Source organism: Capricornis sumatraensis, chromosome 1 (genome assembly GCF_032405125.1).
Source record: "Capricornis sumatraensis isolate serow.1 chromosome 1, serow.2, whole genome shotgun sequence".
Lineage (NCBI taxonomy): Eukaryota > Metazoa > Chordata > Mammalia > Artiodactyla > Bovidae > Capricornis > Capricornis sumatraensis.
Window position 1 is genome coordinate 23694478 of NC_091069.1, and position 25160 is coordinate 23719637.

Genomic DNA, 25160 nt, shown 5'->3' on the forward strand with positions numbered 1-25160 from the left:
ACGGACCACAAGAAACAGGAAATTATCTGTCTTTGGAGCCTATATTTCCCATTATATCCCAGGGCAATACAAGCACGAATATGCGAAGATATGTACATGACATGCTCAGTGAAGTTCAGAAAGACTGGGCACAATCCAAACGCCCAAAAGCAAAGGAAAAGATAAATAATCATGGCACATGCATCCAATAACCACTATCACACTATGACATAAATGATCTGTATGTAATGACAAAGGCAGATGGTTCAGGAAACATAAGCTTGAAAACCAAAATTCCAAAACATCTTGAAAAAAGAAAATTACTAAGGCAATAATTATGATACAAATCTATTTCAGATGAAATCATTTTAAACTTTAAAATATTAATTTGTGCCTTTGTGCAGCGTAAGATTCAAAATCCTTTAAGAAAGAACAAGATCACACAAAAGAAAAAACAAACATGATCCTATCGAGTTCATTTTTGTATATAACAGGAGATAAAATTCTAAACTGATCTTTCTGTTTGTGGATTTTCCTCAACCTTATACTTATCTCATACAAAAAGTGGATCATTATTACCTCTCAATACATATAAAAGCTAAAACTATAAAACTCTTAGGAAAAAGCATAGGAGTAAATCTTCACAAGTTTGAGCTAGGCACAGATTTCTTTGCTACAACACCCAAAATGCAAGCAATAAAAGAAAAGGTTAATAAAATGGACTTGAGAAACATTATAAGGTTCTGCACTTCAACAGGCACTATTAAGAAAGTAAAAATCACATACTGACAGAAAAATCTTTTCAAATCACACATCCAACAACTTGTATCCAAGAGTTTAAAAGCAACAACAAAAACTCTTATGACTTAATAAGGAGTTGACATAAAAGTTAAAAAGAAACTGGGAAAATATTCGTAGCCATTTCATCAAAGAAGGTACAGAAATGGCAAGTAAGCACATGGAAGGATGCTCATTATCATTACTTATTTGGAAACACATACCAAAAGGATAAGGAGATACCACACACATTCATAAGAATGGCTTTAACAAAAAGCCAGTCAAGAGTTAAGTATTAGCAAGGATATGAAGAAAGGAGAAACTTAATAATTCCTGGTGCAGCCACTTTGGAAAACAATTTGGCAATGTTTTCCAATATTTAAAGCATATACAGCATATAATGCTTCAGTTCCACTCCCAGACACCTACACAACAAATCAAAACATATTTTCATACAAAGACTTGTATACAAATGTTCATAGCAACATTATTCATTATAGCTAAAAAGTACAAACAACCCAAATGCCCATTAAACTGGTGAAGGGGAAAAGAAAGAGTTGTCCATGGTACTAAAATACAACTGTCAGAAATTTATTTTAATATTTCTAAATAATCCTTTTATACATCCAAAACAGCTCTATGCCAAGCCCTGCCCCCAGTTTGAAACAATAATTAGTCCAGTCTTATAAATTTGTAGCCACTTAAAATGTTCATAACAAGATTTCCCATAGTGAAGATGATTTTTTAATGGGAACCTTGTATATAATCCATTTTCAACTCTAATTAGATTTATCTGGGGAAAACACTATTGGCTAACTGATATAGCTAACACTAGCTAAACAAAATGTTAATATGCTCTAAGTCATGGAATACTATTACATCTAAAAAACATAATAACCAATATTAGTAAGAAGCTGGAAACTAATTTTGGTATTTACTCATAAATTATGCATTTTATTTAAAAACAAATATCTTGTTCTTGAGAACAACAGCCAATATCTTCAAACTTGTAGGCTCCACTTGTGCACAGCAGTTACATCTTTTACTTTGCTTGGTTATTTAAGTAAAAATTATCATTTTCACAACTGAGTAATGAAAGTCTTGGGCATTAAGCAGATTACACATACAGTTAGCTCTCATTTATAAGTTATAATTTAATGTGGTTATTACATTTACTGTTAATGTGTAACACACAGCATCTTATAGCTAAGCACCGTATTTTAATCTAATAATAGTAGCTATAATATTCTGAAATGTGCCTCATGAATCAAAGACATGATGTGTTTGAGGGTTTGGATTAGCACTTCGTCAGACCTAGATCTATTAATATTACAGCTTGCTGAAAGAGGAGAAAGGAAGACAAGAAAGCTTTTAAGGCGCTAAAAAAAAAAAAAACAAGAATCATTCTGGAAGAATTCCTCTTCCTTGCAAAGTGGATCCTGTGAAGCACTGCTGGCAGTCTCCCGCAGGTACTGAGGACACTGAATGGATCAGGACGTGCCCTGTGGAGACACAGCATGCCCTACTCCAGAGAGGCTACCACGGAGCGTACCACGGAGCCCAGCTGCCACTTTCTAATTCATCAAAGAGCAGGAAATGGAAAACCCAAAGGTCGCAAAAGGCTTCTCGTGGATTTTATAAAGAGGGATGTGGGGATTTCAGAATAAGCTTATGAAGCTGAACTCAGCAGAAACACGGTGCAGCTCTATACTGAATAGAGAAATGATACTCCCCTTACACGGCCAGAACACAACAGGTCCTCAACAGCACCCAGATCACACACATGCATCTAGCTGGAAATTCCTTCTAGTTTTACTTTCTAATCCATTTTTACCACACATTGATCTTTCTGCAGGGGAGGTTTCCAATGCAGCTGTATTAAGCATTCACTATGCACTCACTCTGTGGCAAGCACTCTCTGGAGAGAGCACCAAAGGTAAGCGACACACTTCCAGTCACCATACACACCAAACCGTACCACACAAGTGCTGATCCAATGCTATGAGATGTTTGGGGGATGCAGAAGAGGGAACGATGAGGACTCAAGAAAAACTTGATAAAGACGACGACAGCTTAGGTGAGATCAAGAGGGCAGCAAGATGATCAGAAACCACACAAGAAGGGCAGTACAGGCAGTTGCTGTTGTTCAGTCGCTCAGTCGTGTCCTACCCCCTGTGACCTCATGGACCACGCCAGGCGTCCCCGTCCTTCACTATCTCCTCAACTTTGCTCAAACTCATCTCTATTGATTCAGGGATGCCATCCAACCATCTCATCCTCTGTCATCCCATTCTCCTCCCGCCTTCAATCTTTCCCAGCATCAGGGTCTTTTCTAAGGAGTCAGCTCTTCGCATCAGGTGGCCAAAGTTCTGGAGCTACAGAGAGAACCCGAAATAACACCAAAGCTGTGAGAGAGCCTACTCAGAGAATGGGGTACGTTCAGCATGAATGGAACACAGCACACGTTTGGAAGGCATGAAAAGAGAGGAGGCTGGAGCAACAGCGAGAGATGTAGCTGAACAAGTGGGAAAAGATCAGAGGATCAAAAGGTACAAAACTGGGATAAAGATCTTGTGAAAAGCAAGTCTTCTGCTGGACCTTGAGAAACAGTAAAATATGCCAGATCTCCAGTATAAGATCTGTTCTGAATCCCCTGGAGACTTTCCAGACTTTTCCAGAACAGTCTATCCACCATAGACTTTAATGTGCTTTCAGATCCAGGAAGGGAAAACCAAACAGTTTCTAATCAATACAAGTCAAAACATGCCAAAGGAAGAAAGCATCCCCATCACTCAAGGCCCCTGGAAACTGCTGCGACTTCAATTCAAAGGGAGTGCAACCATAGAAACAAACAAAGTCCTCTGTCTGCAGCACTGATGGCGGAACACCATCCTCTTCTGAGCATCGCACCTTCTAGAACTGAGATGTCCACTCGGGTACCCAGCAGCCTTATGTGGCTAGTAAAATTAACCTAAATAAAATTAAACAAAATTTAAATTTTGATTCCTTAGTTGCACTACCTATATATTTCATGTACTTAGCAGCTATATGTGACTAGTTGCTGCCACACTGGACAATGTAGATATATAGAATATTCCCCTCACTGTAGAAAATTCTATCGATCACTGCTGTCTTGGAGTTACCATTTATAGGAGAAAGGGAAGAAAAATCCTTAAGGGACACAAGTCACCTTACAAACGTTTTGGAGATCCTGAGATCACTTGGTACTGAACTGAGGATACCCATGTGTACTCAATAGATGGCTGCCAAACAAAAGTTTAATATAAAAGAAAGAATTATGGAAATGAAGTAATCGTGTATACTTGACTGTAGGCAAAATCTAAATATTCTTGCCCTAACTCTATCAATAGACTCCACAGATGAAGCTTTAAACCAGACTTCTAAAAGAACTACAAGGTATACAACTACAAATGAATTCGACAAGATGGTTACAGTCAATTTATAAAGACATGGTATATACACACACAATGGATGGTACTCAGCCATAAAAAAGAATGAAATTTTGCCATCTGCAATAACATGGATGAACTTGGACAGTGCTGTGTTAAATGAAATGTCAGACAAAGACAAATACTGTATGAAATCACCTATATGTGGAATATAAAAAATACAACATACTAATGAATATAACAAAAGGAAACAGAGTTACAGGTACACAGAACAAATCAGTAGTTAGGAGTGAGGGAAGGGGAGGTGGGAGCGGCAAAATAGAGGTAATGGATTAAGAGATTAAAAACTATTAGGTATAAAATAAATAAGCTACAAAGACAGATTGTATAGCACCAGGAATGTAGTCAACATTATAATACCTATAAACACAGTATGGCCTTTAAAAACTGTGAATCAACGTATGGAGATATAAAGCAAACCAAACACAAAAAATAGATAAAAACGAAAAAAGGAGCCAAGATATAGCTCACTTATCACAACAGATGTCTTCTAAAATAGTTGCTAGGAAAATGAATGACATTGTACACTTTAAAAGTAAAGCTTACCATTTAAAGGAATCCTGTGTAAACCAATCAATAAAGATGATTATCATCTCTTTATCTAGTTAGACTACCTACTGTTTTTGACCTAAAAAAACAAAAAACAAACGCCACTTCTGTGTTGCCAGAAATAGTCATAAGAAGTTAAATTCCAGGGAGCAAAGGTTAAACAGCTAAAGAGGTATTGGTGAGTACACACCTCCTCCTTCCTTTCCTAGGACCAGCTCTCCTGAGATTCATACATATTAATACTTAATGACTCCAGACAAATTTTATTCATAAGAATTTCAATGAGGAAAGAGAAAAAAGGACTAAAATTCAACAGAAAATGGACAAGGGAATTGAACAAGGAACCTCACAAAAGAGGCTCCCTCCTAAAATAAGTTCATCTCACCAGCAACCAGAAAAATGCAAATCAAAAGCATAAACAGGTATCTCAAAACACTTAAGAGGTAAAGTTTTGACAACTACCAATGCCAAAGTAGTTGGCACTACCTGGATGGCAGCAAATGGCAATCCCAGACACGGCTGCTGAGTGTGCAATGGGCAAAACCATTCAAGAGAATCATCAGGGACTATCAACTGAGGTTGAACAAACATACTTATCTGATAACACGCACCTCCAAGTCTGTACATGTGCACTAGGAACACTACAGACTGATGATACAGCATTATTTCAGTACCAAAATTGAAAATAAACCAGCGTCAGTCAATATTAGAAAGGATAAACTGGAATGTATGTGTATAGCAATTAATCTCTATACAGCAGTTAACAATGATATCAACTGCAATACTTACAACAGCAAGGGTAAACTTCACAAATGTAATACTGAATGTAATTATTTCTATACAGTGCAAAAACAGCTAAAATTAAACTACCACTCTGGGATGGGTGTTATAGGTTTTTAAATTACTTTAAAAAAGAACAAAACACACATGGATCTAGTTATCACGATGAGTCAGGATCTCCGGAAAGACAGCAAAGAGTTAGAAGGGTGTGGAAGGCTTATCATGAGCTATTTCTTTATCTGTGTGATAGGTTCCTGAATGTTTTCTTTATGATACTTTATTAAGATGGACATCTTTATTTTATATATTTTTCCATATGAATCCGGGAGTTGGTGATGGACAGGGAGGCCTGGCCTGCTGCCTTCCACGGGGTCGCAAAGAGTCGGACACGACTGAGCGACTGAACTGAACTGATATGAATGCTCTATTTCACACAGACACACAAAGCTTAGAAGAACAGTCTACACACACCACACACACAGTGTGAGATAATTGTTGCATTCCTCTCACAGGCACCTTTAAAACTCCTCCCTCTCACCCAGACTCACCTCTTGCAGTGCTTTACTCATCAATGGTGACATATTGATACTCTCCCCTCCTTCTGGATGGATTTGAAAATTCACTCTTTGATAAAGAATCTGAAAAAGAACACTATATATTATAACAGAACTGTTTTTCAATTTGCCTCGTTTTACAATGTAGACTTGAAATTCAAAAAGCATTCTTTCAGGGGTGGGGGTCGGGTGGGGGGGGGAATGCTATCTCCTAGTGGTAACAGGCTTACTTCAGGGCTTCATGAACACCTTCCCAAGGATGCAACCACAGTTTCAAGAGCGGAATTAACTGTGGAAAACCTGATATACAATGTAATGAGTGACCAGGAGATGAAAATGTGAATTCCAGAATTCTTCACATGCGTTTCACAACTGGCATAACAACTCCCTGATGCAGATCTAGCCTGTGAATTTTAGGAAACTGAGCTTCTCTCCAACCAAAGCCCACACCCTGCTATCTTCAAAGAGCTTCTAAGGGGATGATGCCACCACTGGTTTTAACTCACATGGTTTCCAGTATCGCACACAGGACCTCCTCTTATATATTTTGTTCTTGACAATACTAATGTTCCCCATTATATTCAATAATTTGTTCCCTAATACTATTCTCTTATTTCTCATACCTGTAGCTTTTCTTTACTGGAATAAAACCAACAACACTATTTTATAGCCTAATATCTTCATCTGTAAGTAACAAACTATTTTTCCCATAAATTAAAATTTTCATATGACTGGAAAAAAAAAAGCACAAACCTAAGATCCACAGACCCAACAAAATACACTTGATACAGTTCAGGATTTACTTTATTGGGAGACTTACTTCTGTCTTCAGAGAGCTGCTGGCAGACAAGAGAAGTTCAATGCTGCTGGGAGGGCAATGTGTCAGAGCAAAAGCCATGAGCTCTTGCCTAGTGGCCAAGTCCTGGTAACCTTCTGATTGTCCTAACTGGCTACAAACATCCCAGCTTTTAGAGTAACCTGAAAAATGGGCAAGAAAAAACTGATTTTCACTAGAAGAAAAAAATTTTCAATCCAACTTGAAAAATTTAACAGCTTTTTACTGAGGTCTTATGTTACCAAAGCAAAGTCAGCCTTAGTGATATGTATCATTGTATAAGCAGAAATACATAATGATCTAAAATAGAAAAGAAACATTAGGTGATGTTATCCAGAAAGTTCAGCAACTTTCCAGATAAGTTTTCCCGACAAACTATGTTAAATTTCAGATGAAAATGACTACAAATAATCAACCTGGCAATGACTACAGATAATTTACTAAGATTTGATGTTGAGTAAAAACAACTGAGTATCTGAATTCAGAAAGAACTGAGTGCGGCCGAAGCACTGTGTGAACTTGTGAAAGGTCCAAACATCATCATCCCTCACCACTGCAAAAAAAAAAAAAAAGTAATTGTAATTCTTCTTTCCCTTGGTTGTAAAGTGAAAATGAAAGTCACTCAGTTTTATCCGACTCTGTGCAACCCCACAGACTGTACAGTCCATGGACTTCTCCAAGCCAGAATACTGGAGTGGATAGCTGTTCCCTTCTCCAGGGGATCTTCCCATCCCAGGGACTGAACCCAGGTCTCCCTCATTGCAGGCAGATTCTTTACCATCTGAGCCACCAAGAAAGGTTGTTAAGGCAAGACTGTAAAGATTAAACAATCTTTGTTTTAAAACAAACTACTTAAAAGCAGTTTATATACTGCAAAGTTCTAGAAAAAGATAAATTATTGTGGAAAGCTACAAAGAATCATCCACTTCACAGATGAACACAGAGATCCAGTTCAGTTCAGTTCAGTTACTCAGTCGTGTCCGACTCTTTGCGACCCCATGAATCGCAGCACGCTAGGCCTCCCTGTCCATCACCAACTTCCGGAGTTCACTCAGACTCACATCCATCGAGTCAGTAATGCCATGCAGCCATCTCATCCTCTGTTGTCCCCTTCTCCTCCTGCCCCCAATCCCTCCCAGCATCAGAGTCTTTTCCAATGAGTCAACTCTTCTCATCAAGTGGCCAAAGTACTGGAGTTTCAGTGTTAGCATCATTCCTTCCAAAGAAATAACGGGGCTGATCTCCTTGCAGTCCAGGGGACTCTCAAGAGTCTTCTCCAACACCACAGTTCAAAAGCATCAATTCTTCAGCGCTCAGCTTTCTTCACAGTCCAACTCTCACTTCATACATGACCACAGGAAAAACCATAGTCTCAACTAGACGGACCTTAGTCGGCAAAGTAATGTCTCTGCTTTTGAATATGCTATCTATGTTGGTCATAACTTTTCTTCCAAGGAGTAAGCGTCTTTTAATTTCATGGTTGCAGTCACCATCTGCAGTGATTTTGGAGCCCCCCAAAATAAAGTCTGACACTGTTTCCACTGTTTCTCCATCTATTTCCTATGAAGTGATGGGACCAGATGTCATCTTTGTTTTCTGAATGTTGAGCTTTAAGCCAACGTTTTCACTCTCCACTTTCAGTTTCATCAAGAGGCATTTTAGTTCCTCTTCACTTTCTGCCATAAGGGTGGTGTCATTTGCATATCTGAGGTTACTGATATTTCTCTCAGCAATTTTGATTCCAGCTTGTGTTTCTTCCAGTCCAGCGTTTCTCGTGATGTACAGGGACAGTGCCAAAAATAGAGTCAGAGTCTGACTCTCAGCAGAGGGATTTTCCTCCTTATTTGAAGGAGATCCAATTAGAAAGTAGGTCTTATCTCTCAGTACAAAGCCCTTGGCCCAGGATAATTTCTCTAAATATACAAAGTCAGAATTAATCCAAGTACTATCCTTATAGGAATAAATCTAATACAAAGCTAAGTAAATGATAGTGAATTAAGACAATGATTTTCCAGAATACCATAACTATTCTGGACTGAACAGTGCACAATCACTAGGTTAATATTTGACAGTTTTTTCATGAAACCAGTTTTCCAATGCTGAGGTTATAAAGTGTTTAGCTTTTTCCCAGTTTTCAACATTTTCACAGATGTATCGCCAAACTGTCCCCTTGACCAAACTTCACTCAGGCTTCTCTGAGTCCTCTTCTAAACGGGGCCTCTACCTTGGCCCAGCCTTTGCTGAACCTGTTATAACCCAGTTTCAGTCAAGAATCCTGCCAACCAGTTTAAAGAGAATCTCTCACCCTTTGTATCTGATCACCCTGGCCTGCCACCAGTAAGTCGGTTTAGTACAGATGACTCTATCCCGGATGCCTCATCACTGTCATTTTTCAACCATTGTTGATCCCCTCAACCTGATCCTCGGTGATAAATTCCCAGCTGTCCTTTCTGTATTTGGAGTTGAGCCTGATTTCTCTCCCGTTACGGAAGTCCTGAATAAAGTCTTCCTTACCATTTTAAACAAGTGTCAGAATAATCATTTCTTTTACCAGTATACAGCAAGTTTACAAATCATCAGTGTGCAACACCAGGAGGTATCACACAGTGAAGCACTGCATTGCTAGCCATGCAGAGACATGCACAGGCAGTAGGTAAACAGCTGAGTGTGCCTGAGTTTCCACACACTCAGGCACAACTACAAAAAGCAGATCATTTAGCCCAGAGCCTATGAAAAACATTACTGGCTACTCCTCTGGGGAATATGCTCTTTCACAGAGAAATTATTCCACAATAACAACTGCTTATCCTCCAGAGACTTGAGTTATAATTTCAATATCAGTGGCAAGCTACTTCCCAACTGCTCAAATTGGAAAAGCATTTTGTGACCTTTTAAAGAAATTAAAGGATAGAAATGCTAACAATGTAGTCACAAATTACAAAGATACTTCAAATTTGAAGTTTTTCTTTCATATGACAAATACATAAAATTAAAATATTTACATAATATATTTTGTAATATTTTAAAATTAAAATATTTTACATAAAATTGCTATTAAAATTATGAGCCAGCTTTTAATATGGAATGGAAAGCAACCATATCCCAGATAAAACATAACCCCTTGAGCCCATTAAAGTATTTACATTAATATACAAGCACATGGAATACCTACTTATCAGTGCTCACAAAACATCTCCCAAGGCTTATGAACACAGTGTGGCTGGCTTATCAATTAGACCAAGTGTTTCAAAAGAGACCGCTTCCATGAGAGAGAACATGAGCAAAGCGTCAAGTGGTGTCTACTTCACCTGTAGCCATCAGCTCCTGACAATGCACATTGGCAGCTTTGTAGTCATGGAAACGCAGTGCCTGCTCCACTAGAAGGATGAGAACCTGTCCACGCCTTTCTTCTGGGTCTTCACCTGTAAACACATGCAAACAACTTACTGTTTGGGGCAGTATCGATTGACAGAGGAGTTCCTTATCTCTATCTTTCTAATTAATTCTCAAATGAAAAACAGAGATTAGATTTTTATAAGACCACAGGACAAAAGGTCAAGGCCACTTAGACCTTTCAATCTGGTTATTAATCATGAAATTATCACTCAGTCTCCAAAGTAATCAATGATTAATATTGGCCCCATACAAAATATAAATTGGTACAACCATTTATGGAGAACAGTACAGAGGTTCCTTAAAAAGGTAAAAATAAAACTATCATATGATCCGTCAGTCCCACTGCTGGACATGTATCCAGAGAAACCCATAAACCAAAAGGCTGCCTGCACCCCCATGTTCACTGCGGCACTGTCTACAATAGCCAAGACATGGAAGCAACCTAAACGTCCATCAACAGAGGAATGGATAAAGAAGACGTGGGACACAGATACACGGGCATATTACTCAGCCATAAAAGAGCATGAAATAGTGCCATTTGCAGCAACATGGATGGACCTAGAAATCGTCACAGTGAGTGAAGTGAGACAAGGACAAATACATTATGATATCATGCAGACATGGAATCCAATTTTTTTAAAAAAGAAATGAAATTATTACAGAACAAAAACAGACTAACCTAACAAAAACAAACTCGGTGGGGAGGGATAAATGAGAAACCTGAGATGAACACATACATACTATTATATACAAGATACATAACCAACAAGGACCTACTTTATGGCAAATGAAACTCTACTCAATATTCCGTGATAATCTATATGAGAGAAAAATCTAAAAAAGAATGAATATATGTACATTTATAACCAGATCACTTCACTGTACACTAATACAACACTGTAAACCTGTGATACTCCAGTAAAATACAGATATACCAGCCCCAGACCAGCCATTCCAATGTAGGTAGGTAAAGGAAAAGTTTTTCTCCAAATAGGGAATTTAAACATTTTCCCTATTTATTCTAGTATTTGAATGTTCTAATTCTAATCAATAATGACAAATAAAAAGACAAAAACCATAAATACAAAGTAAAATGGATTTAAACTTTATAGTTTCATTGTGAGAATGTTAGTTTGTATATCAGGTGATCTGAGCAGGTGGCTAAAAGAAAAAACACACTTGAAAACAATGATTCTAGAAAAGTCCTACAAAGAAAACCAAGTTCACAGGGAGAAAAGCCGGCAGTACAACCAGACTAGAAATCGACTAAAGAAAATGGTCTAAATGTTTAGTTTGAAGAAAATACTAACAGTAGTAGGACAAAACCTTGAATATACGAAATATAATTTAAACTATGTCCACCAATTCTTTGGTACGCCCTTCTAAAGATGGAGCTTACTGCTTCTCCCCTTGAATGGGGATGGCTAGTGATTTATTTCTAACAGAATAAGCTGTAAACGATGGTGTCTGACTGCCAAGAGGAGGTTGTAAAAAAACACTACAGGCTCTGCCCTGGTCTCTGGATCAACTGCTCCAGGAGAAAGCCAGGAGTCGCCTTGTTTAGAGGATGCCCGAGAAGCCTCATGGAGAGCTCCCTAGGGCAAGGGGCTGAGGCTCTGACAACCAGCCAGAGGGTAATGCAGGCCTGTTCCAACAGCTGTGGAAGCCATCTCAGGCTCACCCAAGCCCAGTCAACTTCAAGCAGAGCCTGTAAGTATTTCCCTTGAACTTGGGAGGGCCTGTGTGACTGCTTCCATGAATAAGACACAATAGGGATGAAGCTGCCCAAATTCCAAAGCTAAATTACAGCAAAATGACATGAAACTTTTGCTGGTTTCTCTTATATGCAGAGTACATCATGAGAAATGCTGGACTGGAAGAAACACAAGCTGGAATCAAGATTGCCGGGAGAAATATCAATAACCTCAGATATGCAGATGACACCACCCTTATGGCAGAAAGTGAAGAGGAACTAAAATGCCTCTTGATGAAACTGAAAGAGGAGAGTAAAAAAGTTGGCTTAAAGCTCAACATTCAGAAAACGAAGATCATGGCATCTGGTCCCATCACTTCATGGGAAATAGATAGGGAAACAGTGGAAACAGTGTCAGACTTTATTTTGGGGGGCTCCAAAATCACTGCAGATGGTGACTGCAGCCATGAAATTAAAAGATGCTTACTCCTTGGAAGGAAATTTATGACAATCCTAGATAGCATATTAAAAAGCAGAGACATTACTGTGCCAAAAAAGGTCCGTCTAGTCAAGGCTATGGTTTTTCCAATGGTCATGTATGGATGTGAAAGTTGGACTGTGAAGAAAGCTGAGCACAGAAGAATTGATGCTTTTGATCTGCAGTATTGGAGAAGACTCTTGAGAGTCCCTTGGACTGCAAGGAGATCCAAGCAGTCCATCCTAGAGAAGATCAGTCCTGGGTGTTCATTGGAAAGATTGATGCTAAAGCTGTAACTCCAATACTCTGGCCACCTCATGCAAAGAGTTGACTCATTGGAAAAGCCTCTGATGTTGGGAGGGATTGGGGGCAGGAGGAGAACAGGACAACAGTGGATGAGGTGGCTGGATGACATCACCGAATCAATGGAGATGTGTTTGGGTAGACTCTGGGAGTTGGTGATGGACAGGGAGGCCTGGCGTGCTGCGATTCATGGGTCGCAAAGAGTCAGACACGACTGAGCGACTGAACTGAACTGAACTTGGGATACTGGCTCTGGGAGCCCTCGGCCACCACATAAGAAATCCAGGTAGTCTGACAACAAAATAAGGAAAGATGGTAAGGACAAATCACATAGAGAAGAGAAAGCCTGAGCTACTCCAGCCCCCAGCTTTTTCAATCTTCTCAGCCCAGGTGCCAGACATGTGAACAAAGCAGTCTTTGAGATGAGCACAGCCCTAACCGCAATATCTGACTGCAGTTTCATAAAAGACCCTGAACTGCCCGGTCAACTTTCAGAACTGGGAGAGATAAGAGGACATGACTGTTGTTATTTTAAGCTGCTAGGTTTCGGGGTGGTTTGTAAAGCAGCAATAAATAACCGCAGCATTCTGTAAGCTTCAGATACATGTTACCGGCCTGCGATCCCTTTCTTAACACCACTCCGCCCCCAGCTAAACATTACAGTTGTCTTTCAGATTCTCTAACATCGGTTTACAGAAGCCATGGACTACCCTCATACCCCATGATGCAGCATAGTTCTCTGCTCCTGCAGCCCCCTAAGATGCTAAATTCCCAGAGGGCAGCAGGTATGTAACAGAACTCCGTATCCAAAGTACCTGACAAAGTGGTATTACTTTCCTCTCTGGGGCCTCTATTTCCCCAGAATGCCAGTAAGGAGAGCCTGCTGTGAACAGCAGAAGAGCCAGTGTGTTAAAAGGGCACAGAAGGGAGCTGGCACACAGCAGTCACAGACACACAGTAGCTATTATGTGCACTCAGGGGGCTCACAATAAAAGCTCCACTTTGAATGAAATATGGATACTAGTCTTCTCTTTTAATGATAATTGGACTGAAGTTATAACACAGATACCACATTCAAGTTTGTGAAACAGAGGTGGTCAAGTTGAGATGGTTCCAAATAGGAGAACTAAAATAGCTGCAACAAAGAAAAGCGATTTGAACACCAGGTGTTCCACACAAATGTACTCGGCAGGACTGAAGAGTAATGTTCATACCATTAAAAATGCAGGCCTATCTTGATCACTGATATTCCTATTTTTAGGTCAGTGTCACAGGGATAAAAATGGAAATTAACAATAGTAGGCAGGGACATGGAAAATGTAGACAGCATCCCTGACTGCTTCATTAGTGTCTATGAACTGGATCCTTATGAAATTCTTCCCTGATGATCAGAGTGCTTTCAAGTTTACAAAGTGCTTTCGTATGCATTAACTCATGGGAGTCTCATAACCTAGACTTAAAACAGGGGGTGTCACTCCTACTTCCCAGAAGCTGAAGCTTAAGTCATTTAGCAAATGAATAGGAGAGTAAGGATGGGACCAGTCTTCAGACCCCACACTCAACTTCTCTGCAGCCTTCCAAGATACTTCCCGATGGCTGCCTGGCCCCCAAGGCCAGGGGTAAAAATGCTAGTGTTATGCTTTCAGAAAAGGACATCTGACACAACTATAAAGCCTTAAGAAGAAGAGTTCTACTTAGATTTTAAAACATAAATGTGTCTACCAAATATACATATACATATATATATATTTACTTAAAGCTCAAAATATAAACAAAATCCTCTTTACTTTTTTTAAGCTAAACATGGAATTTAACCCCATTTTAACTAAAAACAATTTCTGGGGTTAAAAGCATCTTCAGGCAGGACTAGATCTTGAGGCATGTAGGCTGCCACTGGGGGGTTTTCCTTCTCTCTCTTAAATGGATTCATTTTCAGAAAACTGATCAGACAAATGACTGCCCAGCATCCCCAAAGTTGTATCCTTACAAATTTAATTTAGAAAAGAAGAATGTGCCTCTGTCTTCCTGTGTTTATACATCAAACGTCAGGAAAGATTGTGATTGGTTTTTCTTGAGTCGCATGGTCATCTCTGCACTGGCAGGTGGACAGAAGGTACTGGCAGGACGACAGTGCCAATCACTGTGGCAAAGCAGGTTGACTGGCAAGTCTCCTGGGGTCACATGGGCTGGGAGAGGGACGGGGTCCCAAAGGAAGACCACTTAGCAAACCAACAGACATGTCCAGTATAGACAGCTGGTGTTTCGAGTCAGCGGGCAGGCTCATGTTCATTCTTTTAGTTAAAATGAGAAGGTATCTGTCACAAAATTGTGCTGGATTTGAAAATCTTAAGCTGCACACTTTAAAATCTGTTTAAGAAGATGAGGATGCACTTGAAGATGTCCATCAGGTGGGATACACATTGGATGAGTCAAAAATATGAAAGAAAAATGTTAAAAGACTGGTAAGCACAAGAGTGTGACACATGAAGTCTAGACTCAGAAATGCTCTGTTACTTCACCCTGCTGAGCAAGATCCTTAACTTCTCTGACCTTCAATTCCCCTCATAAAACAGGAAGAAAACATCAACATCATTTAACAGAAAATGAAATAAGATAATGCATGTGAAAACCTGGCCAAACAGTAAATGCACAAATTTTTCTATGTAATTATTCAGGTTCAAAAACATTATACCAAATGTGGAAACGGAAGGTGAACTAGCTGAGCTGGCTTGCCCTACTTTTTAAGTTTTCTGGTTATAAATGGTAACTCTGACTTCTGTTTCTGACCCTATGACCATGGAGCCCCAAATAAGTCTGCCTTCATTTAAAAGACAGAGGTCCAAGCAGCTCAACATAGGAACACATTTTTATAACATGCCATTCTTGCTGGAAAAGACAAAATCTTGCTGAAAAGCAGCTCCTCTCACACCTAGTAGTGCACATTCCAGTGTTTTCCTAAGATGATGCACAGAATAACACAGATTCTGCAGTTAAGCATTCAAACCTTACCTGCTACCCTCAGCAGCTCAGCAAGGCCCAGCAGCTTGGTGGACTGCTTGTAACACATGGGGGACTGGCAAATACACTCCTTGATGAGGCTGATCCGATCAGAGCACAAGCGCACTACAAAGAAAGACACACTGATGACTTGTGACCAGGGACACAACAAAGGTATGATGACCTTCCTAATTTAAGGCAAATGAACAAAATGAAAACTGTGTTTACCCTCAGATCAATAAGAATTAAGTAAAAGGCAATTTACAAAAATAATAAAGTTATTGTTGATTCTGAATATAATAATGTACAATAAAGATCCTTTATCACCAAAGTTCTGAAATACAGCAAGTGAACTGACATTCTGAAATTAAGAGAGAAGTGCTGCATTTTCAAATCAGGACTAACAGAAAATTTTAAAGACAGTGGTATTTGTCTTTGAAAATTTCATATACCTCCTTGTACACCTGTTTGCCCACCATACCTCAGCTTCCCCAAATCCATTCCAAATTCCAAATATCCACTTTCTACCTCTGCCATATCACTTCAGTTGGGACAGTAAAAGTCCTTGAAGCACTCACTGGTCCAATTTATATAAATGACATAAAGGAGAAAGGTAGTAGCTTTTCTTTGGAACAGGCTTTTGGAGGAAGGGTAAATTTTTATTGGGATTAAATTTCAGACTTTCAGAAAGGTTGCAAGAATGATACAAAGAAATCCTCTAAATAGTTTTCGCCAAGATTAACCCAGAATTTTCAGTATTCAAGATATAATTTTCAGGACTGTCTAGGGAATATGTTACTATTACCTCCATCTGAGGTAGGTAAAGTTCAAAGCTATTAAGTTGACACAGATCACACAGGTCAAAGTGGGCTGAATCAGAATCTAAATACAAGAAGACAAAATCATGACTGTATGTAATGCCTAGCAGGGTGTTAGTCCCTCAAAGCAAGGGGTACCCTTTCGTTATTTTGGTTGCTAGAATAAATGTGCCTAAATTAATTTTTATTGAATGTAAGGAAAGGAGCATGGAGAGAGGAGAAGGAAGGGACAGGAGTGGAGGGAAAGAGGGAGAAGGCAAAAGAGGGTAAGACCACTCTAATTCTGCCAGCATTAAGAGGAACTCCAAGGAAAACCATAAAATGACAGCTGATACTTACAGAGCTCTTACTATATCCCAAACACTGTAAACATAACAGACTTAATCTTCATAAGAAATTCAATAGGATGCTTATTAATACACTCACTCTGTAAACAAGAAAAGTTAAATACAAAGAAAAGTTAAGAAGACTGTCCAGTTATTCAGCAATACGTGAAAAAGTGGGTTTCCCTTGTGGCTCAGATGATAAAGAATCTGCCTGCAATGCAAGGGACCCAGGTTTGATCCCTGGGTCAGGACTATCCGCTGGAGGAGGCAATGGCAACTCACTCCAGTATTCCTGCCTGGAACATCCCATGGACAGAGGAACCTGGCAGGCTACAGTCCATGGGGTGGCAAAGAGTCAGACACAACTGAGTGACTAACCTTAACGGACCTAAGGCTGGGCTTAACACAACACTCTTAAGTCTGGAAAATCGATGGACTCTATTGTAGAAAGAACACAGAGATAACTGAAATATCTTAAATTGGTTCGCTTGAATATAAGAATACTTTGGCCACCTCATGCGAAGAGTTGACTCACTGGAAAAGACTCTGATGCTGGGAGGGATTGGGGGCAGGAGGAGAAGGGGACGACAGAGAATGAGATGGCTGGATGGCATCACCGACTCGATGGACGTGAATCTGAGTGAACTCCGGGAGTTGGTGATGGACAGGGAGGCCTGGCGTGCTGCGATTCATGGGGTCGCGAAGAGTCAGACACGACTGAGCGACTGAACTGAACTGAATACAACACAGACACCCAAGATAGAAGGAAAAGTGCACACACAAACACATCATAGGCGACCCTTACATAAGGAGTCAATTTTATACATTTCTGATCCTGTTTTCTATTAACTCATGCATTATATCTAGCAATACTAGCCTTCACCGCTGGAAACATCAACTCTGATAGTGTAGGCAAGAAGGGCATCAAAACAAAGCAAAGTGTACTATTGTACACTGGCTACAATAAAAAAAAAAAAATAGCCGGATCATAAGTCTTTAAATATCAAGTTATTCTGTTGATCCAGTATTACTGATGAACATGAAAACCGCTTAAACCTAAACTGCACCTGTGGTATAAATACAACAAACAGTACAGAAAAGGAATATTCCATCTCCACATCCAGGAGTCATTCTAATAGGAAACTCCAAATCAATATATAAACTGAAAAGCTGTCAGGACATGAAAGCAACATCTTTCTTAAGACTCTCCTCAGTCAGGAAGTTTCTCAGCAAGGTGGCAGGTTTGGTTGAAAATATTTAAATCCATCAGCTGATTTGTAAACATTGCTAATTGAGTACCACAGAAAAATCAGAGCTCAATATAACTTTCAAACTTCAGTAGCATTTGGGAAACCATTTTTTTTTTGTATTGTATCAATCTGCTTGGATTAAATAACTAGCTAAAAGATACATACAGAGTCAAAGCTATAATGGCCTGACCTAACAAGAGATACAAGAAGGACAAAAGTTTCATACTACTTTGGACTCTCTCATGATTGAAATCTTCAATTAAAAATATACGTATTGGGGAGGTGGTTAATGATTTAAGACATTTGGGAATAAACTAAAAATGCTTGCTGGTAACTCTGATTGATCCTCACAATTTAAAGAAGGTTTGAGCTCAAAAATTAAATGAATGGTACAAGTGAATAGACTTTTCTAGCGATTTAACAATCACCTTGAATATACCTATTTAAGATGCTGCAGGATACTTAAAATCACACACTTATTACTTTCAAACAATAATCAAGATAAATAGTAATACCACATTTAAAAAATCTTAGATATTTGTCTGACAAGCAGAACTTTCATTTTTAGTAAAACTACAGTGGAAACCCACACGAGAATGTCTCCACTAGCTGACATTCCCTAAGATCCATCTGACTCAAATAATCTCAGAGGATAAACACACCAAGGAACCTGTAACAGACTATCATTGATCAATGATATTAGAAGTTTTTTTTTTAAAAAAAAAAAAAACACCAGAGACACAATTCCAGTGAAAATTTATCAAAAACCAGAGATGAAAAGAACCTAGCGAAACCTCTCCTACGTCCAATTCTGAACATTTCCAGAGTTAGAATAAAGATGAGAGCCCTTTGCTGTACACCTGAAACTAACACAACACTGTCAGTCAATTACACTTCAATAAAAAAATTAAAAATCTTTTTTAAGAATAAAGATCAGAGATTACATGGAAACTAGCCAAGCATACCGCGAATCACCAAACATACTCACTTCATTTAGGGCACTGAGGTGCAGGATTTGAAGCCACAGAAAATCTCTCTCCTGCTTATCAGGTGAGGTTCAGGACACTGGGAGATGCCCACTGTCCCAAAAGGACAGATGACTTGTTTGGGCTGGTACTAATAAGATCCGTCTAGTCAAGGCTATGGTTTTTCCAGTGGTCATGTATGGATGTGAGAGTTGGACTGTGAAGAAGGCTGAGTGCTGAAGAATTGATGCTTTTGAACTGTGGTGTTGCAGAAGACTCTGAGAGTCCCTTGGACTGCAAGGAGATTCAACCAGTCCATTCTGAAGGAGATCAACCCTGAGATTTCTTTGGAAGGAATGATGCTAAAGCTGAAAGTCCAGTACTTTCACCACCTCATGCGAAGAGTTGAGTCACTGGAAAAGACTCTGATGCTGGGAGGGATTGGGGGCAGGAGAAGAAGGGGACGACCGAGGATGAGATGGCTGGATGGCATCACTGATTCAATGTACGTGAGTCTGAGTGAACTCCGGGAGTTGGTGATGGACAGGGAGGCCTGGAGTGCTGCGATTCATGGGGTCTCAAAGAGTCGGACATGACTGAGCGACTGAACTGAACTGAACTGAATCTGACTTCCACCTTTAGGTAAAAGAACTTGAGCAGTGCTAACATACTGTTAGTAATTTAACTCTAAACAACAATTTCCTGTCATTCCCTCTGTTAAAAAAAATAGGGATTCAATTAAAGAATATTCTACAGTAAGCATAAAAAGAAATAAACTATTATCATTTAGAGCTACTTCTAAATTATGCAACTGAAACAAATAAATTTCAATCCAAAACTGATGTAAACATGAAACTCTCACCTGTAATCCCCAATTTCTCTTTTTGCTTTTATCCAATAGCCTCACTGCTGTACTAATGTCACTGAAAAATGGGACAGAGGGCAGAACCTATTGCTAATGGATTAAATGACCAAAAGTACTCTTTATTTCGACACCTAAACAGGAATACTTGTGAATTTATGCAAAATAAGTTAATAAAAGTGCAACACTTAAGTAGAAAACTCACCTTGCAAAGGCAAGATCTTCACCCCAAATTCTTCAAGGCACCCCAGGGCCTGGATAAGATCAAGCTCCTCTTGAATGGCAGGAGGTCGATCTGTTATCAGCTGTAAACAGCACCTAGGACAAAATCATTTTTAAAGTGGAAAAGTAGCATATGTTCAGCTAAACTGCCCTTCTATGATCAACAACACAGAGATCCAACACATTTATCAGACAGCAACTTCCTTCCAGGTATTCTGCTAGAGGCTTCCTGATCTCTTACTTAATCCTCACAGCAAGCCTGGAGACAGAGAAATATCACCACTTGCTTTGCAAGGAAGCCAAAACTGAAGCTCAGATGTGAGCGATTTGCGCAGGTTACAGCTCGTAAGGTATCAGAGGATAAAGCAAGATAGGTTAGCTCTGGGCTTAGTGCTCTGTTTACTGTTAACCTCAAAGATAATGATGATATAAAAAGGATTAAGCAAAAAGACAGAATTCAGATAATTTCCAGTTATTCTTCTAAGGAAAGCAGAAATGTCTTGATTTCGGTCACAACTCTGTCTCTCAAAGGAAAAAGGAATAACCTAACAAAGTGTACAAGAGACATTTTGCTGATCAGAAACAATCAGTTGTTGATGCAGTACTGAGATAAATACAAGTGACAGTGATTTGATAACTAAGAATTTGTGATACCTATGGAGGATTTTAAGCAAATTTTGTGAAACTCAGAGAAAGCATACTTGATAAATTTTAGTTAACAACAAATCTATTTTCTGAAAGATGCACATAGAGGAACAGTGCAGAGAAGGCACTTGCATCCCACTCCAGTACTCTTGCCTGGAAAATCCGCTGAATGGAGGAGCCTGGTAGGCTGCAGTTCATGGGATCGCTCAGAGTCAGACACGACTGAGCAACTTCACTTTCACTTTTCAGTTTCATGCACTGGAGAAGGAAATGGCAACCCACTCCAGTGTTCTTGCCTGGAGAAGCCCAGGGACGACAGAGCCTGGTGGGAGGCCGTCTGTGGGGTCGCACAGAGTCGGACACGACTGAAGTGACTTAGCAGCAGCAGCAGAGGAACAGTGGGGTATGAGACTAGAAAGGACAGGCAGAGGTCAGGCCATGAAGAGCGAATGAGTCTAAGATCCTGGACCATCCAGGAAGACGTCTAGGCCAGTGTCTACCTACATGACCAACTGACAGATATAGGCCTATCTGCTTGCAAAAATTAGGGCAGATAAGCACTAACACATACTACTGGTTCAAGGGTAAACAGTATATAACCTATTTATGGTATCTACGAAAATTCCAACTGCATTTACCTTTGAAAACAGGAATTCCAGTTTTGGGAATTTATACTACAGATAAGCTCTTTTTGGAATAAAATGCACTAAATCAGGAACTGATTAAATAAACTATACAAAAGTCAAGCAATGGAATATTCTACAACCACCAAAAAAGAACGCAACAAACCAATAAGCACTTACACAGAAAAGCCCTACATAGAGACAGCGAGTGAATAAAACAAACCAGAGAAAGGTATGGACAAGTAGTAAGCACCTGTGACTTAGGAAAGAAGAATGTAATATTCAATAAGATATTCCAGAAGGATACACAGGAAATAAATTAAAAGTATAGAGAGCATTCAAGATAGTGGAACTATAATGAGGAGAAAGACATTGTCCATAGCTTATCTTTCTGTATTTTATCTCGTGCCTGCATTGCTTCTTCAATTAAAAAAAATAGTAAATAAATAATAATTTAATCAATAAGAATGGATGGCTATTCTCTATTTCAATAAAACTGTGAACAATTAAATATATCTGAGCTCACAAGTCACAATCAGTTGGTGCAACGTTATACACATATGACATTTTTAAAATTAAAGTGTGTCCTTATAGGAGAAATTCCATGGACAGCAGAGCCTGGCGGGCTATGGTCCATGGGGTTGCAAACAGTTGGACACGGCTGAGCAACTAACACTTTCACTTCACTTTCATAGGAGAGAGGAGATGGATGAAAGGAAAATACTGCAAGAATAGTTTTTAAAATGATCTCTAGGAGCATCTGTCAAGAAGATTTAGGTCAAACACAACTCCCAGTTTCAAAGTCTGTTCTATTTGATATTTTCATCATCTGAAATAGAAATACTATCCCTTGGGAAAGAAGAAAAAATTTACTAACTATTTTAAACAACTTTGTCAAGTTTAATAACATGCCTTGAGAAAACATGACTGTGATAAGATTTCACTGGGCGGGGCGGGGCAGGGGGGGCAGTTTGGGGGGGAAATGTTGCCTTTAAAAGTCTTGCTAGAGTTGAAGCAACTACTAGTCATTTGAGGGGAAAAGTAACTAAATAACTATCACAATCTTTACACCAAAATAATCCAAATAAGCCTAAAATTTCAATGCAAAAATAAAAATGAAGTAGTAAGAAAAGAATATTAAAAATGACTTTAATGATCTTTGGAATTAAAGGTCTTTCAAAGTCTGACACAAAAGACAGAAACCTTATGTAAGAGAAAAGAATAACAATTACAATTTTTAGAAATTCTAAATAGCCATTTGAAAGATAAAGTCTATACAATAAAAAGCTGACAACATAGTTAAGCCATTAAGAGAGGCAAAGGCTTAAAGTTCTACATGCAAATAAAAAAACAAAAAAGCTCCTAAGAATCAATACCAAGAAAAAGGGACGCTAATTTTCCTATACAACAGGCCAAGAGAAGAATAGAATCCCTAGTCCATAAATTTCCACTTGGAAGAGACTTTTGGGTTTTATTATCTAATCAGGTCTCCTGTCCCTAAGCAGACTGGAAGCCATGTAAAGGATACAGACATGACCTAATGTGCTAAAAATTTCCAGAACCTGGATTTACAGGCTACAACATGAATTTCTCCCAATAGAAGAAAAATATAACCTTACAGAAAATCAGCTAGAATGACTGTGGCAAAGTGTGCTAGAGAAAAAGGCTCATAAGCTAATGAACACTCATGATATAATTAAGTTTTCTTTCTATATTCAAGCACTAAGCAACTGTACCCCAAATGGAAGGGTCACTCTGTCCTTGTGATAAAGTATTTTGTAAATCAGAGAATAAAACCAACAATGCAGTGTGTGTATTCTGACCCCATTCTCTCTTATGGAGAACACAGTTCCTCTACCTGGCCAGATCCATGCAGGTGTCAGTGAGGTTGGTAGAAGAATTGAAGTACTCTCTGCTGGCTGCCAGAACCAAGTCAATACTTTTTCCATAACTGACCCTGTATTGGGTTTTTCCTTTATGGGCTATACTAGTTGGTGGATTTATTGAGCAATCACTGCAGTGCATCATCTGCCCAGCCAGGTGGATGTTCTCAAGGCGACTGGAACACAGAAGACTTTCTGTAAATATCTGGGGAAAAGAATAAAATAGAATTAGTGCTTAGAAAGGGAGGACTCAGTTCTCAACACAATGGAAGCTCTGATACCCAAGTATAATAAATTTAAAAAATACATCCATTCTACAAGTAGAGGTTGCACAATACCGTGAATGTACCTCAATGACAATGAAGCATACTTTAAAATGCTTAATTTTATGTTATGTGAATTTCACCTCAATTTTAAAAAAACTCCATCTTTTAGCAAGAAGAAATAATTTAACTGAACAAACTAATGGTAAGCATACTTTCATGTGTTACAATGAACACTTAAGTAAAATACCTAAAGTTCCTACTCACTAAAACCAAGTCCATCAGACATACTGTCCCACACTCTGGGTGAATTATAACATTTTTATTTTTTAAAAGAAAATCTTTGAATATGGTGCACATAATTAATGACTGCTTAAAGCACATAAAGTCAGTCTCAGAAGTGTGCGTGCATGCTCAGTCTATCAGTCACGTCTGACTCTTTGCAACCCCACAGACTGTAGCCCGTCAGGCTCCTCTGTCCCTGGGATTTCCCAGCCAAGAATACTGGAGTGGGTTTCGATTTCCTTCTCCAGGGGACCTTCAGTCTCATCAAATACCTAAGCTACAAATGTTCTCCTTACACCTCATCACTAGAATGACAATACACCACGTGACATTTTTTTGGCCAATCTGCAAATTAAAAACTATTTAAATACAACAGAAGCTACTTGATGGAAGGTAGTTGTACAAATACCACAGCATTTTACAAGGCAACTAACAGCACCAATTAACATAAAATTTATTCTATAACTGAGGTTATTTACTTATTCCAAAAGAGTCTCATTAAAGAAATACATTTAAGCCCACACTAATCATATCGATATATAATCAGCACAAGAACTTCCCTGGGAGAACGTCCCCAGAATAACGTCCCCGGGGCTGCTCTTTCCTATCACGCCACTGATGGATGAGGACAGAAATAGAAACAAGAACTGAAAAGAACATTTAATGGACAGGCAAGAGTTTCCTTATAAAAAGGAAGGCTACCCAATTTTGATAAGATCTCCTTACTTTCAATTGTTCTAAGCTTCTGGAAAAGGTAGTTTTAGACAGGCTTTTACTAAAATGACTGGCAAGGATAAAATTACTAATCTCCAACAAGGGATCTGCTATAAAATACATATTGTGGCAGAAAGCAAATTATCAGGCAGTAACCCTAACCACTTAAACAACAGGTGAAAATGGCTCGCTCCAAGTGACCAAAATGACTTAGGTGTAACAATTTCTCTTTTTCTTTGATTTATTCAGGTAAGCCATAGAGACTCAATGCCCGATACTTAAAATTACAATTCACTCCTATTATTTTCAAGGTTTTGCTGAAATGAACAGTACATATTTCTGCTCTACAGGCCATACAGAACTCATGCACTTTATCAAAATTGGGCCAATGAGATTTCAAATTAATTTCCAAGAACAGGTAAACCGAATATAACGGCCACAGGTCAGTAAGACAGTATAGCATAATTTAAACAGCACTAAAATATTTTAAAAT

General features: G+C 39.0%; 1 protein-coding gene across 1 annotated transcript in view; it reads right to left on the reverse strand.

Moving 5' to 3' along the window:
• NBAS (NBAS subunit of NRZ tethering complex) overlaps positions 1-25160 on the reverse strand; it is a 335202-nt gene that overhangs the window by 143314 nt on the left and 166728 nt on the right. The window contains exons 30-35 of the mRNA XM_068975288.1: positions 23381-23610; positions 20238-20350; positions 15824-15937; positions 10253-10366; positions 6930-7087; positions 6104-6193 (exon numbers count right to left, since the gene is read on the reverse strand). Coding sequence (XP_068831389.1) covers positions 6104-6193; positions 6930-7087; positions 10253-10366; positions 15824-15937; positions 20238-20350; positions 23381-23610 — 819 coding nt within the window. The remainder of the gene's footprint in view (positions 1-6103; positions 6194-6929; positions 7088-10252; positions 10367-15823; positions 15938-20237; positions 20351-23380; positions 23611-25160) is intronic.